Here is a 17,862-nt window from a genome sequence, read left to right as displayed (position 1 = left end):
GTGTCCAGGGCTCGGTTCTGCACTGCTATATGTTTTTCCTCTGTTTTTTTTGTCTGTCTCTATTTTTTTGTTCACATGTGCCAGTTTCCTCCAAATGTAAATTACTTCACCAAGCACATGTGTGAGTGTTGTCCCTCCTTGCTCTCTCTCACTCTCACTGTGACCCCCTGTGGATGCATTGGTTGCATCAGTTTCTCAAAATGGCTGAATAGAAATCCATTTCACTTCCATTAATTAATTATAGTCTTTTGTTGTAAACCATGTTAAATATTTTAATGTAGTTCTACTGCAATTGGCAGCAGAATCTTTACAATTTTTGGATTGCTGTCATCTCCTCCCTGCAGAACGGCAATTATCCTTCTTTGTGGTGCACAAGTGTTCAATATCTTTAACTTGGCAGGTATGATCAACAATATTTTCAGTAAAAACGAAGCTTTCTCTGGATAAATCTTTGAAATATAGTCCTTTCTTACTCAATTACATTTTGAGTGATACCACAATCTTACCAAATTATATTATTATTACATCAGTATAATTATGATATATATATATAACCGTCACACCAAAAATGAGAAAGTCCTAATATACTGCAAATAGGGAAAATGTATTTTTTCCTAGGTTTTTATCTACTGTTTATAAAATTGAATAAAACTCTGCAGACTATTTATTTCACTTTCATATTGTTAAAAGGTTCATTTTTTCAAAATAATGTGAATATGTTATATGAAAAACTCATTTAATTTAAACATTAAATATTCATATGACTGTTTTATGGTTCTTCAGCACTTTAATGATGAATGCTACAGAGCTCTCTTCAACAATTTATCTGAAGGCTACTGCTAAGGTTAGTGTAGCTTTTCAAATATAATGAATGATAACTTCTATTCAGTACAACTAAGGCCGAGAGAACAATCTCACTAGGGGGCAGGCCTGCAGCACGCTGAAATATCTGTGCCAATTCATGTGCCATTTCAGATACTGTACATACAGTATTTATGATCTAGTCATACTAACTCTTGGTTAGTTATAGCCTAGCAAATTCTAAAGGTGACTTAAAATACTCAATACATTAAAGAAATATATTCATTCAGGCCAATGAAGTAAATTATTTGGTCGATAACTGAGTATGAGGCTAGCATAGTGGTGTTGCAGTTAGCATCGCTGCCTTGCAGAACTGGGGCTCTGGGTTTAATTCCTGGGGTGCTATTTGTGTGGAGCTTGTTTATTCACATCATGTTCATTTTAGCTTCTTCCAGGTGCTCCAATTTCCTCCCACAGCTTAACTGACTTCTGGGAAAAACTGGCCCTGTGTGAGTGTTAGTGTGTTTGTTTCTGTATGTGCCCTGTGATGGTGTAGGGTGTATCCTGTCCTACACCCATTGCTTGCTGGGATAGCTCACCACACATCAGCTATCAGTGGGGAGGAGAACAGAGTGATGAAGAGAGTTCATAGATGGGGACTATTAGGAGGCCATGATTGGTAAAACCCCAGGCAAAATTTTTTCAGAACACCAGGATAAAACCCCTACTCTTTTAGAGAAAGGTCCTGGAATTTTTAATAACTACAGAGAGTCAGGACCTTGGTTTTGCATTCCATCTGAAAGCCGGCGACTTTCTTATAGAATAGTGTCCCCATCACTATACTGGGGCATTAGGACCCACACAGGCTGCAGGCTGAGCACTCCCTACTGGCCCCACCAACACCTCTTCCAGCAGCAACCTTAGCTTTCCCTCCAATACAGGTACTGGCCAGGCTCACACCTGAATAGCTTCAGTGGGCTTTTTTAGTAAACATACTTAGGAATTGCATTCAATGACCTTCAATACATAATATTCTGTTACCAAAGTATATTAAGCACATTTAAAGCCTACATTATGAAGCTGAATCTATGGATTCAGAATATTGAAGCTGAATATTATGAATAAAAAGGCTGAATGTTAAAAATGTACATATCTTCCCTACAAATTCAAGGGCAGATAACTCAACAGAAGAAAAAGAAATTTGGTACACTATCATTTCAAAAATGATAAAAGCTGAACAAGTGATTAAGTGTTAGAGTGTTTCTTATCATGCTGTGAAACCGGCCACTGAGTTTCTTTCTCTGGCTGCAGTGTTGTACAAAGAGCAGAGATGCAAGTGTTCCATAGGGGCTGATCTATACATTTTTTAATTGCACAGTCAAAGTATGAGTCAAATTGTAAGTACAGTATACATTTACATGGTCTCTCAAGAACACTATTGTTTTGGTCACTTCAGATTTCTAAATAAATCTGCTCCTGGGCCTGGTGCAGGTTAAGCGGCACGACGTTTTACTCTGTGGAAAAACTGATTACCAGTGTTCTGTCGCCAAAGTGAACACAATACATCCTCTGATATACTTCCACATAATTGGCCTCTAAAGTGGCTTCAGAAGGCAGAGTGTTTTTCTTCTTGACAGTAACACAAATACAGATAAATGTCACCACATCTTCCTGGACTGAGAAGGCAAAACATGGCAAATGACAGAAAAGAATAATGTCCGACCTGAGATAAATCTTATGGCAGTGTACAATACGTCAAATGAAAGGCAAGATAGATATATAGTCATTGTTTTAATAAAAAGTGTGACACCACCTAAGCTGTTGCTAGGACTACCAGCAGAGACCTTGGGAACTTGAATACTTTTTTCTAAAGTTCTCTTTAGGATAATATAAATTCTTCAAAAAACATTACAGCAGAGCCAAACGCTTTGAAAGTGTCTAGTTCTTAACAGTGCGGCATTTCATAATAGATCACAACATGAGTAATAGGTTGTCAGGAAAAATGCCTCCATCCCTTCTCCTATACATTTGTGTGTAGACTTAGATGACTCATTTAGAAATCTGTCTATATTCAGCTAACGGTGATACACTCTGCTGCATTCTTTCTCCTGCAGGAAGAACCCTAAATAAAACAACAAGAAAGACATGTATGAAGAAAATCCAATACAAATAATCCTACATTTACAGCCTACTCTTTGGAAGTACAATGAAAACCTCTGGAACTATTAGGACTCTGAAGGACTCCAGTTTCCCAGGGGCAAAAAGAGAGGTGACGCATGAAAGACATGTTGTAGTAGCATGCATCATCATGATGAATGTCAGAGAGCTTTTCGAAAACTGTAGACAGATGGCCATTGACCTCCACATGATGGGGCAAGACTATAAAAGAGTTCACAAAAAGCTGAAGCTACCACTTTCCACTGTAAGTGTTCCTATTTTTCTAGAAGTAAAACACTTTTGGTGCAGTGGGAACCTCGATAGGAAGAGGACACAAGTGGATCTTGCCACCACATGAAAGAAGTGATTCGGGAAACAAATGTAAAGGCCACTGTTGGAGATCTCAAACACAAACTGTATCTTCAGGGTATCAAGTGACAAAAAAAACTTCCATCCGATGTGGCCTGCATGGCCAGTGTACATTCATGGTCAGATTGCCTCCACACAAGGTAGCAACAGGAATTTGTGAAACTGCTGTATGTATGAATACAAATACATGACGGTTGATAACACTGAATGACAATTTGTGTGTTTCAACTGGTCTAAGGAGATGTCATCAAGCACTTTCTGTAATTATTAACTGATTCCCATGCTATTCCTCTCAAAAATATTTTTTGCAACTGCAACGAATTCACATACTGTAGTTTCTGAGAGAAACCCTCAAAAATAGACATGATTAAACAAAATAAAAGTTATGTAGTGGGTTATTATTTAATAATTCAGAAGAACATTCCCTCCATGTGGTCAAAGAGTAAAAGATTTTACAAAGTGGGCATATTGACCCAACTTGTATTTTCACACAGAAGAAATCCCAAATGCTTAAAACAAGTTAGATTTCTAGACAACAGAACAAATACCCAGTTCACAGGTATGTTTATGTTTATAATAACATTATTAACACCCCTCCATCCTGTTATAGAAGATACTTCATTTCCCTTAAAAGGCTTACAACAATATTTTTCACTTTTTCCATTTTAAACTCTGCTTTTACCATGGTATATCACAGCAAGTTGTTATAAGGGTTTAGGATTTAGTTTCCATTACTTTCAAAGACAGATTGAAAGTAATTAGCAAATGAACTTTAGCATGTTCTAATTATCCAAAGACTCCAATTATTCAAATAATTTTTAATTTCATTTCAATTTAAAAAGTGTGAAACACTTTTTGAAGACAATAAATACACCATGGCTCGTCAGGAGCATTGTTCTTACTGAACAAGTTTGTAAATGGAGAGATCCACATTTGTGAATTACTTTACTAAACATGCTGAATGCCACAATCTTTGGCCCTAAACATCCAAGGCATATGGCAGTATTGCTGATGCATATATTAGGCGCAGTATGAGGCCTTCTGAATGGGGTTTTGCTAAGGATGCATCTTATGCATCTAAGAGGGAACTTGGGAAAACCGGTTAAAGTTGTACATTCATCCATACATCCATTCCTAAAAGCTGCTTTTCCTCATAAAACCTGCAGCAACCCAGTGCCTCTACAGGTAGCACTGGACACGAGACTTGACTACACCCTGTATGGCATACCAATTTACTGACATCAATTAACCTGTGCAGCATGTCTTTTCGAAGGTGAGAGAGAACATGCATTTTCTTTTTCTTTTCAACATTTGGTGCAAACCAGAGGGAACACAAAGTGAAAACAAGGTAAAAGCAGACATAAAATACTAACGCACAAGTCCTAGTCCAGATTCAAACCAAGGTTCCAAGAGCTATGAGGCAGCAGGACTACGATGTCAAAATATTGCCATCATGTTTCCCGTTGCACTCATAAAGTTTACATAATGATTAACCGAAGCTAGTGTGTCCTGTAGTTAATTACACAACTGAATAATTAATCATCAGTGAACTCTCTTGTCCTATTGCCTTGCAACCATTGTTTGTTGGATTAGTCTCTGGCTCCCCCGCGACCATGAACTCTCAAGAATTGTATCTTTTTAAGTGTGCCATTAAGTGTGAAAATATCAATGCCTGCTATTGTACATTCAGCTATTTTAAATTAACCTTTCAAGTCAGTGTTCTAATATAGTGCTGCATTGTATGTGGTGAACAAAATCATTCCTACAGCAGCTCTGTCTTTCAGCTGCAGCAAAAAAAGAATCTCTTTGCTGTGCTATCTTTGCCAGGGACCCTCGTGCTGTACTTTACATTCAGTATTAATTCAAATGCAGTCTCTGAGCTATTTGTTTGTGACAGAAATTGATACTGTTTTTTCAAGCATTTATATTAATAGAAAAAAAAAATAACAGAAGCATTTTTTTCTACATTTATTAACCAGGTTGCAATATACAGTAGTTATTTTGTCTCAGCTACAGTGGAGTTAAGACACAGCGAGCAACAAAATTTCAGTAGTTCAGCTACACGTATATCCTAAGGAATGTGACAGAAGGACGAATGTATTAAAATTTATTGGCATAAATTACCTATCTGAGAAGACAGCAGCTTGAGTGACTGAAAACCCACTCACTTTCGCAAGGAATGAGCTAAGGAGCTGCCGCAAGAGTGTAGGTGGGGTGGTGGGATGGGTGAGAGAGAAATGTGCAAAAAGAAGTCCAGAAAGGGAGATACAGTACATATAAAAGAGTGGAAGTAGGAGAGATGAGGACCTAATGTTCCTCAAGAACTCCATATCTGCTGGCAACAACAGAAAAATTCACAACAGAAAAGATCATCCATTCTATCATAAAGTTACTACAGTAGAGAATAAAAAAGAAACAAACTCACTGCCCTGTGTGTTACTGTTAATACAGTGATGGCAGAGTACAGATTCATTATTCTTTTGTATATATAAAACTATAAACACCTTGTAAGCAGTTAGCCAAAATCGCCTGATTTACCCCCAATTGAAAATTATTTCTCAATCACTGACGTGTGCACACCTTTTTCACAGGATTATTTTGTGTTGCACATATAAACTGATCTTCTTTCCAAAACTAGGGTGTTTGAGGTTAACTGGCAAGTAATGATTAATGGCAAAATAATAAAGAATAATAATCCTATATGAAGAACTAGAACATCTTGTATCGGGAAGAGCCTGTTGTATGCTGTAAACTACAAATGTTTGTTATCTTAATAATCCAGATAGCTGTGGATTAAACGGATGGCTTCCATGCTATTCCTTTAATGAGATTTCAACAATAGGTCCTGTTTATATCCTCACTATCTGTAATAAATTTTAGTAACAAATGAATGACCATTTGAACTTTTTTAAGGATACAAATTGAATACAGCTGCTTCAATTTAATTCCCAACTAAAGTAAAAGGTAGGTGAATGGCAGATGTCTGCCTTCAGGGCAAGCAGTACACAAAACTGGCAGTGCTTGGTTTTCCATGCAGGCCTGTTTTACAACAGTCCTCTTCCTTATATTGAAGGCAGACTTTATAGGACATTATATTTTATTATTTAATCATCCTTTTTACATGAGTAGTTTTTAAGGACACATTTCAAAGTTCTTATAATAATCTAATATGCTTCAAGGTGGCGTTTTTAAACAAATTAAGTGTTTAGTACTTCTGCCTGACAGTTTCCGGGCTTGTTTTCATCCCTGAGTTTTTACATCTGTAGTCTGCGTGTTCACCCAATGTTCATATGGATATTTCCCGAGTATTCAAAGTACCTCTTCTTTCCCAGGAAGGTTTCACTCTCTAATTTCAACTGTTCCTCCAAGGTTTTGATCTCTGGTTACCATGAGGAAAGAAACTGGCTGCTCATTACTCTTCTCTTTCAGAAGCGGCTTTTGTGCATCTCAGCCTGTGAACCAATCAAGTATTGGCTGCATTAATACCCAAAAGAAGAATGCACATTCTTTCATTAAATGACAATAGTTCATTTTCAACAACAGTACAACCAGAAGACATGTAAAAACCAAGGGGGAAGTACATTAAAAACTGAAAAGAGGGAGCAATCTTTTACAAAATATTCTTGAGAGACTGGAACAAACAGCAAAGCCACCGTGTTCAAAGATGAAAGCCTGAATTCTTTCAAAAAATGTCTGAATAATATTCTCAATTAAAGCAAACCAGCTAGATGGGCCTTTATTTGTGCAAGACTAGCTTTCTCACTCCTAGGAGAAAATACATGACCACAGGGAAAGGGCCCTTTGATCCCACTACGCAGCTGTGCAGTCCTAGATGTGATATACAAACATGAAGCTAAAACTCAGCTAAATAAGAGGTGACAGCTCTTTATAAAGGGATTCTCTGTGTTATCTCAAATGTGAAAGAATGTCTGGGATGCACAGGAGAGGCTTGACTTACAGAAGGATTCAATTCACCTTGACTAACATCTCAATTTGCAAGGAATGGAATAAAGCAATTCCAGTGACACACAGACACATCATGTTAACTCAGCTGGGCATTGACAATTAATCTAAAGCTCTTATTGAAAGTGTCATCTGCCTGTACTGGGTACAGTTGACTTATGAGCACAATTAACCGTGGTCAACAGTGAACATCATAATGACTGCTGAAGAAACGTGGATCTACTCACTGCTATTGAGCTTGGCTCATTACTACGACCCTAAAAAAGAACTGAGCATGCTTTCTCATGCCTTTCGAGTATCATGGTGCCAGCAAGAGGCCAAGAACATTCTGGAGAAGCTCTTCAAGTCTCTTCAAGGCTCCCAATGAGTCACAAAAATTGATGTGAAGGAATTTTCAGCAATGTGCTTAGTACCTTTACCAACATCTTTGTGAACACATAATAATTTATTCGCATGTATTTGAAGAAAACCTAAGAAATAATTATGTCTAACATGACAAGATTTACTACTTAAACCAACTCTGGTCTGCTATCCATTCACATGTAATCAAGACACACATCTAGATACGTAATTGTGCAAGGAATATATTTCAGAATTACAGAAATAAAAATGTACATGTATTGTCATATTCACAGTCCTTCTACTGTCTGTTTAATAAACATTAGAGGCCTGTTAAGAGACTGTTTAACAGTACCTTAACATAAGATAAAATAATTAACCACTGAGTTCACTAATGAAATACATGTTGCTGCATATTCAGAATGACTCTGAGTTCATTTTTGTGAGCAGAATATTTCATAAAGCACTTTCCTTGATGAAGTGTTACTAAAAATAAAATGAAGAATGTCTTTTTGGATGTAGTAAAGTGGCTGACTAGTCACTTTCTAGACAAGATTTGAATCTTTCTAGATTTAAGAGCTGCTCTGGTAATAAAAAGAATGTCCATCCATTATGAGCAAGCCAATCAGTCTCAGGAAGGGTTGCATTTTCACAAGGAGGGACTAGAGCCTGGATGGGATACCAGATTTCAAAAGGAACACATACTGTACGCGTGCACACACAGGGACAATATATACCAAATAAACTGTCCAGCATGGCTTTAGAACATGGTGGAAACTAAAGTAGAAACTAAAGTGATGGCTCTGTGGCTAAGGATCTGTGCCTGTGGCTGGAAGGTTGCTGGTTCGTATCCTGTGGCCGGCAGGGGAATCCTACTACCTTGGGCCCCCGAGCAAGGCCCTTAACCCCAACTGCTCCAGGTGTGCTGTATAAATGGCTGACCCTGCACTCTGACCCCAAGCTTCTCTCCCTGTCTGTGCGTCTCATGGAGAGCAAATTGTATATGGACAATAAAGTGATCTTATAAAGAACCTGGTGAAAAATTATACAAACTGAGGAGAACATGTAGACTCCACACATGCACCAACATGCAAGTGCAGAATCAAACCCTGAAATCAAGAGCTGTGAGACAGCAGCTCACTGTCAAACTACAAGGTTGCCTGAAAGAATGTCATCATGATTAATTAGCAATAAAAACCCTAGTAACAACTACAAGCTGAATGTTGCTAAAAATTAGGATCCCAGAATGACTGTATGATTTTTATATCACAGAGAAGCAATGAAGGTTAGAAAGAGCAGCGTGATTTAGTTATTTACACATTTTCTGTGAAAAAATGCTAATGCAATACTGAAGAAACCAGTTAAAATATTTTCACTGAAAGCACAAAGTGTTATCCCATTCTTTTAACTTGACCAAAAATGATTAGAGCTCCTAATTTATAGAAACTATTTTTAAATGCTGACAGAAGTTTTCAAGTATTTTGTTCTATAACATTTTGACTATACTTCTGGTTGTAATGAAACAATCTCAAGTATTTATGAACATTGCCTAAGCAAGAATTTTGAGAGTTCAACTGCACACATTAGCAATTGCCAACAGCACTTATAACATCTGTAAGATGTTTGACTACTGATTTATTCGCAAGATAAAGCAATTATAGATCTTGTTAAAGAATAGGAATGGACAATTAATGTTATTAACATAGTAGATTTCACATACCTTTGGCAATGTAATTAGCCTTGTCCCTATCATCCTAGGGCAACACATTGGTGCAGTGATTAGAATATCTGCTTTGCACCTCTGTGGTCCTGAGTTCAATTCCTGGGGTGCTACCTGCATGGAGTTTGCCTGTTCTCCCCTTGTTCACATAGGTTTCCTCCTGGTGCTCTGATTTCCTACCACAGTCCAAAAACATACTGGTAGGTTGTATGGCATTATGCGGGTGTCACGGATGTTGGAAAGGACGAACCGTGGAATGACAGGAGAGCAAAAAGACCCTATGCGTAGCGGCGAGACGGGGGTTTAGCCCGGGCTCATCTGTTCAGGAAATGCCGTATAGAAACCTATGCCCTCAGGTAGCGGACGTGGGGCGACCTGGTGCCAGGCGGGTTTCAGGACATCCGAACGTCAATGCTGAGTGAAGGCAGACTGAAAGACCCGGAAATATGTAGTCCCAGAAAGAGATCAACACCGGAAGGGAATTTCCTGAACAGCTAAGCCCGGGCTAACCCCCGTCTCGCCGCTACGCATAGGGTCATTTCGCTCTCCTGCCATTCCACGGTTCGTCCCTTCCGACATCCGTGACAGCGGGGGGGTGTCCAGTGTGGAGGTGGAGACCTGGTTGTAGGGCGACGCCTTGCCTTTGGAGTCCCAGCTCTTTTGACTTCCAGCTGATGAGATCCAGCTGGACGGGTCCTATAAAGGCACACTGGACACCCTCCGACGGGATGAGCAGGTTTTCACCGACAGTCCCGGAAGGGAATGCAACCACGCAAGGTTTTCTTTTTCTTTTTGCCTGTCCCATCATGCACTTTCACTGGGGCAGGCATACACACACATTTGTGTTATGCACTAAGTTCTTGTTTTGTTTTTGCCTTATGTGCCCTGCTCACCAGACTGGACCGCCGTTAAATAGGGTACTGTTTCTTTTTGCCTTTTTTCACTTTTTTTTGTATTATTTTTGGTCGCATTTTTACCATAAAATAACCACCAATGTAAATGATAAAGCACTTTTGCAAAATCTGAAAACAAATATGAGTGTATTTTAGTTGGTTGGCAGATTGCTTATTTTGCAATATTTAGATCAAGTATTTAAAAAACATGTCGCTTTTATATGTCAGTTTCATGAAAATATTTAAAATTAATATCCAGGGTTCGGGGGAGCCTGAGCCTATCCTGGCAAACATTGGGCACAAGCTAGGATACACTGTGGATAGGATGCCGGTCTATCGCAGGGTATATACAGACACATAAGCACACACACTCACACCAGGTCAGTTTTCCCAGAAGCCAATTAATCCACCCAAATGTCTTTGGATTGTGGGAGAAAACCAGGGCACCCAGAGGAAACTTGTTGCAAAACATGGGGAGACATACAAACTCCACACGGATTGCACCCCGGGTCTGGAATTTTAGAATTCTCTTATTCTGAATTTTGTATTTGCTTTGAAATATTCTGGTTAACTAAGAATATTCTATACATTGCAGAGTTTGGTCTTTATTCCCATGTACTTTAGACATGACATCATATTCAATAACCACTTATTCAGTTCAATCTTACGGTGGCTCGGAGACTATCCTGGTAAGCAAGGGGCACAAGGCAGGATACACTCTGGACAGAATGCCAGTCCATCATAGGGTACACAGAGACACAACCACACACAGACTCACATCAGGGTCAATTTATAAAAGACAAACAGCCTATCGGCATGTCTTTAGACTATAGGAGTAAAACGAAGCATCCAGAGGAAACCCACGTGAACACGCAAACTCTGCACAGATAGCAGCACGGGAATTGATCCCTGCAATGCAAACCCCTATGCTACCCTACTGTGTCACCCCAAATTTTAGACCTAAAACTTACAGTACTTAGAACTTCAGGAAAGATCTTATCTTAAAGACTACGATAACAAATGATACAACAGTCCATATCCTCAAGAAAATAAGTACAGTATGTGAACCCTTTAATTTAGGAACTGGTGGCACCTCCTTAAACAGCAGTGTCTTCAACTAGACATGTGCTGTAACTGTACTGCACACCGGCATTTATGAATTTTGGCACAATCCTCCTTACAGAGTTGCTTCATGTTGGTGACATTTGAGGGTTTTCTTGAATGAACAGCTCGCTTCATGCCCTGGTGTAACATAGACTAGGACAAAGTCTAAACTGAAAAATGTCTTCTTCGGCCATTCTGTTGGAGATCTGATTGCATCTTCAGGATCCTTGTCTTGCTGCATTACTCACCTGCTGTTCAGCTTCAGCGTATGAATGTATGGCCTGACATTCTCCAGCAGAATTTACTGATATAATGTCAAATACTTGGTTCCTTCAGTGACAGCAAGCTTCCCGGGTCCTGGGGGTGCAAATCTGCCCAAAACCATGATCTTCCTTGTTCTGAGTTAAGATTCTTCTGCTGGAAGGATGCGTGTGTCGCTTTTGCCTGACAAAATGTCTCTTATTGTGACCAAAAGTTCAATTTTATGTTTTGTCTGTCAAAAGAACAATCTTCCAATATTATAATGAATTATCCAGGTGCTCTTTGGAAAACCTAAAATGGGCAGCGATATTCTTTTTAGAAAGTACTGTAATAGTTTCTTCCATGAAGCTAATTCCTGTTCATTCTTCTCCTGACGGAGGAGTCATAAACATAGTCATTAGCCAAAGCGAGAGGCCTAAAATTCCTATAATTTTAGTCTGGGGTTTCTTTAGACTTCCTGGATAATTTTCTTGCTTTCTCTTGGTAAGATCCTGACAGGATGATCAGTCCTAGCTAGAGTCAGCATGTACTTGAATATTTTCAATTTGCATATTATCTGTCTGATAAAGGAAAAATGGAGCCCCAATCATTGTTAAATGTTTTTATAACCCTTTCTAAACCAATGAGTATGAACTCATTTTCTGAGGATATACAGTATCTACTGTATATGGTGAAGACAAAACTTAAAATTTCTGACCACTATATAGGACAGGACTGCCTGCACTTAGTCCTTGTTTGCTTGTTGCCCATTTATTTAACCACTTGATTCTAATTACTCCCTAAATTGTACTAAACATTCTATGTGTTTGATTATTTCACGATTCTTTTTTTTTTTTACTTCATGCACCACTGTCTCAAAAAACATTGAATTAGAAAATGAAGTTCTTTTGGTTATTTAAGAAAAGACTTATGTAAATCAAAAATGGAAATAATAGTAAGAACATCATGTGATTCTTATTATCATTTTGGGATTTCACACACTTTTTCTCAGTTGTTCCTTGTAACTGAAGCGTCTTTCAGTATATATGACATTGAAAAAGATGTTCTACAGAGAATACAATTAGATTAAAGTAAGCATTTACACCTGGCCCCAACAACGCATTTCAGAGTGCAGAATGAAGCGCTATAGCCCAGTCATTGCTGGATAACAACTGGGATTTGCCATTAGCTGATTGTAGTGGTGATTCCCAAAGTAGAAACATATTATTAGTTGCTCAGTAATGGAACAGGGTGGATTGAGCCCACCAGAGGATGCTTCGCTTAAACTCCATGGAGATCACAGTGTGTCAAAATGCTAAAAAAAAAAAGTGCAAATCAGATTTTCCACATTGTTAGAGGGAACAGTGCACAGTCTTCATTCCTTCCTGTGCTGGTACAAGAGTCACTGTGAAGATCCCTGCTGATAACTGACAACCACAGATGTGAGGAAAAAAAAGACAAAGATAACATCTGTGCAGTTACTCAGTTACTTACTCCTCAATCTTTATAAAACATAACAATGAAAGGTAACATCTTAAGATATATCCATCCATCCATTTTTAATCCACAGTTGGAGCCAAAGCCTAACCCGGCAAGCAACTGGAGCATGACAAGATACACTCTGGTTGGGGTGCCAGTCCAACGCAAGGCACAGGTACACAGACATGCGCCCACTCACACCAGGGTCAGTTTTACCAAAGACAATATTTCTTTGGACTGTTGAAGGAAACAGTAGCCCCTGACGGAAATCTACACAAACATAGGAAAAACATACAAACTCCTTGTAGATAGCGCCCCATGTCGGGAATTAAAAGTGCAGTGTTGATATAGTATTGTTACAAAAGGGGAGTTACAAAAATGGTGAAAATCAGGAATTGACTAAGCGGTTCAGTCAATAAGTAAAATAATCATTCATAACCCCCAACTTATAAGTGCTTTTTCCAGAATATACCTGAGCGGGTGGTATAATTAGATGCACCTGAATTATTTGTTCTCTGGCATACAGTAGCTTTGGTGAGAGGAGTAATACAGTAATTCAGTCACACTGGGTTAAATAAATATTTATTACAATGACACAAGACACAAGCTACACTAGACAAAACAAAACATACAACACACAAGTAACTCTATGTACAGTATTTACAAATAAGGCGTTTCAGAGGCCTAACATTCTGGTCACCCAGAAAACCCTAGACTGTTACTAAGCATTAAACTCCTAACGGCTACAGAGGCCACATAGGAGATAAGTTGCCTTCTAACTAAATATAACCTGCAGTTAAATCTCTCTCTGCACACTGGATGCCACAAAATAAATGGGAGCCTATATCCTTATCCATAAAAATCCACTCTAAGCAGGAAAGAGGTTTCTAACTGAGGTATCTCTTACCCAGGAAACCCAAGTCCCCTAAAAACACAGAAAAGCACTCTCTCTAGGTTCAGTCAGGTTTGGTTTGGATGATCATGAAGTAGGCGCTGTCGCCTGGCACAAGATTAAAGTTGCAATTCTTCGGACTCCTCACTCTTCTCCCTCTTCTTCTTTCTTGTCCTTCTCATCGCTCTTACTTTTTTCTGTGGTCTTTTGTTTTCTTATATTGTGTGTTTCTATACTGCTCCTTGAGCATCATTAACCCACAACGTACCTACAGTACCTAAACTTTACCTTATAATTGTTTCTGCTCAAGGGACCCCCCAGACCTCAGCAAACATCCTCTCTGCTTTGAAGCTAGAAGTGTGTACTCTGCCAAGTGTCACAAACTTTATCTAAAATCCAAGAGATACTTCTCAGCCACCTAAATCTGTAACAGTATGTTTTAGTTCTTTGTTGCTCTCCAAAACATATTTCTTTAGATCGTTTTATGTGAAGTGTTTCATGGCGATTTATTTGTAGTTTATAGTAAGTATAGAGAGCAAAGAATTTAAGACACGATACTACACAGTTGCCAGGGACAAAAGAAAATGAGTGAGTGCCAGATGTGATGTCTGACCATGTTAGCGGTTAGAGCATGGCCCTTAATAATATAAACAATATTAAAAATTAATTTTACTATGACATATTAAACAAAATGCGATAATTTATTTGGACAAAGTTTGTTCCTTTATGTAAATAACAACATTTGTTATTTCCCAAAACAATGTAAAAAGAACAATTTGTGTATGTTTTTGTGTAAAACTCAGAAACAGACAGACAACCCAAACCATGCGGTCTGTAAGCTAAAATAGGACTTTTCCTGTAGTTGCCCTATGCATGTGCGGACATAAGGGCATTTCTGTCATTCTAAAGCTTAACACTGGATTTGATCACCACAATAGGCCTCTATTTGTCTGACCTCAGCCTGACCTGCTGCCCTTCTCTGACTGCTGACTTGTTGTCAGCACTGTGGATGAACTTTCCTGTGTGCCCAACTGCCAAAGTCATTGCTACAAAACAATGTGACCATTTCCTGTCAATACAGATTTTCCCGCACGAGTAGAGGGGTGAAACAAAAACTCTCCCCCTTTATCCCCTGTTACCTCTCTGAGGTCTTGCACCACAGCGTTGAGCCTCTCGTTCTCTGCCTGGACGTTGGAGACCACGGACTTGTTCTGCTTCAGCTCTGTCTGCAGCTCCAGGATCTTACCCATGTAGTAGGCCTCTTTGGAGGCCGACTCCTGCAGCAGTGTCTCCTCGTGGGTCTCCCCATCTTCTGCCACTTTCCTCTGGGCTGAGTAGGCCTGGCCAAAGGCCTGGGGAAAAAAAGACAAAGAAGGGCATATTCAGAACTGCTAGCTCACAAAAGGGTTAAATTCTTACATTAGTTCCTGTTCACTTGGTTTGATTATTATGAAAAAACAATATAAAACAATACCAATATAACATTGTCAAGTTAACTAAGTAAACTATTTATCTGAGCTGCATTTTAGCAGCAGTGCTGCTTCTGTATCTTAATTATTACATATATAGATATTTATGGCGGTTATTAAATAAACTTTTTTAATACTACATCTAAAGGACCTTCAAGCACTACAGAACTGTTTTTCAGTGTCTAATGAATTTATTTTGAAAGAACTTAAAAAATACCAGTGCAGTCTAAGGTTTTGAAAAAAGGAACAAAATGTACAAATAATTCTTGGTTTACATGTGTTTCTATAGTCTATAAGTTGAAGTTGTCCAAAACATCCTGAAACAAATGACTATCTTACAAATTACAAATATGTGTACATCTTACAAATATTTTCTCATCTAAAGATAGTCAGAGCTATTATTTATTTTGTTAATAGAAGCAGACATATAGCACTCAAACTGTCATTCACATTCTGCTCAGGAGAAACTGTCGCTCAATGCCAAAATCCTGTTGTGCAAGGGATTCTGACTTTAGGAAAAAAAATCTCAGCAATTCAACAGAACAGCATTCCTTGTGAACTGAAGGCTTGGCTTTGGTTTAAATGCCAACAGGGTTATGTAAAAACAGCGAACAACATGATGAATTTCACACACCCTCATTCAGTTTCAGTAGTCTTTCAGCTGCTGTTAGAGAGAAATAATTAGCTTTTTAGGGCAACAAGTTTTGGACTTCATTATTTGCTATAGAGAATTTAAACAAAACCTTAATAACTGACAAGTGCTATTGTACTGAATTGTTCTGTCTTTCACTTTTTTAATTTAAAAGGAGACCAGTCCTTTTTTTGTGATACATGTTGATAAAGTGTGAAACTTGATGCCTATGTCATTTATGCCCATGGTATTCCACAAGCCTGTTTCAATAACACACAAGACAATGTGTATCACAGTATTACCCTCCAGTTTCAGAATCTAAAGAATGAAAAGATGGAGAGCCTTCCCCTCTACTCCACAATCTTTGGAGCTAATTATGGCTGTATCTTTCAGATATATTCAGAAGGGCTCAATTCTAAACATCAGCAAGCATAACACTCCCTGTGGATGACAATACCAGATACAGTGCCTTCAGAAAGTATTCACCCCCAGGAACAGTTTCGCGTATTGTTCCTGCTACACCTCCTAATTTTAACAAATTGAAACATTTTTTTCTCCCTTCAATAACACAATAAATTCAACTCATTTATGAAAAAAAAAAATATTCAAGAACATTTGTTTCTCCAGAATGAAAGACTTACATTTCTCATTTACAGTCAATACTGTGTACATAGTCCTTTAGCAGGAATTATAGCTGTGAGTCTTCTTGGGTATGTCTGTATGAGCTTTGCACATTTCGATTAAGCTCCACGGGCAGCTCCTTGGTCTTCATGACAGCAGGACTAATCTGATCTGCTGTTTTAGTTCTGAGGCCTCACAGTCAGTGATATTTATCGTGCAATCAAGCAATTGAACACAAGTGGATTCGAAATGAACACAGGTCTACCTTGTTAATGTATTTAGTGTGACATCTCTCAAGATAATTGAATACCTCACCCAATTTAGGTTGTTAAAACAAAGGGGGTGAATACTTATCAAATAAGTAATTTTCAGATTTTTATTTTTAATATAATTCTGAAGACATCCAAATACTTTATTTAATTTAAGAACTATAGAGAATTACTTCTACAGGAGTGGAAAAAAAATCCCATTCTATTATGTTTTTAATTTGACTTTGCAACACAGCAGAACGAGAAATAATCAATGGGGGGTGAATACTTTCTGAAGGCACTGTATAATTATGACAAATGCCAGCTTTGCAAAGCAGAATTAATGTTTAATCAAACCACTAGCTGCTTAACTGCATCTTTTTTCAGCTCAAATGACTTTGACATGTGTAGTCATGCTTATGTGAGTGCTGCCTTTCATTTAAAAAAGGAATGCAGCTTTGGGGGACACATGCAGAAAGAGAGCTGAGTCATCTTCACATGTTTTCAAAGATACACAATTTCGACTTTGGGATCTAAACCACTAGAAAGACATTTTAAATGTCTATTTACATATACAGAGTCATCTTAAAATAATATTATAATTTTATAAGATAATATTATAATACATCATCAAATAATTGCATGGAGTCAATCCAGCTCCTGCAAAATGCACAAAACAGAGAACTGGGATCTAGTAGCTTGTTGATGTATGTTGTATAGAAGATTGATATTGGGAAAAGAGAAATACTGTAATACTGTGGGAAAATCAGAATATACTCGAGTTCTGGGAGGATTTTATTCTAATTTGACAGTGCAAGGCGGAGAAATTAATAACTGGTTCTCTTAATTGACTTGGAATTTGACACATTTGTGTAAATGAACAGCCCTTTCCGGACAAGACATGCAGGTGGAGCCAATCACTTTTTTTAAAACCAC

General features: G+C 38.2%; 1 protein-coding gene across 4 annotated transcripts in view; it reads right to left on the bottom strand.

Annotated features, from left to right (window-relative positions):
- bicd1a (BICD cargo adaptor 1a) overlaps positions 1-17,862 on the bottom strand; it is a 137,397-nt gene that overhangs the window by 51,060 nt on the left and 68,475 nt on the right. For all 4 annotated transcript variants that reach the window (XM_088646847.1, XM_088646843.1, XM_088646846.1 and 1 more), the window contains exon 2: positions 15,097-15,309. In XM_088646847.1, the coding sequence (XP_088502973.1) occupies positions 15,097-15,309 (213 nt within the window). The remainder of the gene's footprint in view (positions 1-15,096; positions 15,310-17,862) is intronic.

The sequence above is a fragment of the Lepisosteus platostomus genome, chromosome 9 (genome assembly GCF_059453375.1).
Source record: "Lepisosteus platostomus isolate fLepPlt1 chromosome 9, fLepPlt1.hap1, whole genome shotgun sequence".
NCBI classification, from domain to species: Eukaryota; Metazoa; Chordata; class Actinopteri; order Semionotiformes; family Lepisosteidae; genus Lepisosteus; species Lepisosteus platostomus.
Note: the sequence above shows the minus strand (reverse complement) of the source record. Positions and strands in the feature narration are given on the sequence as shown.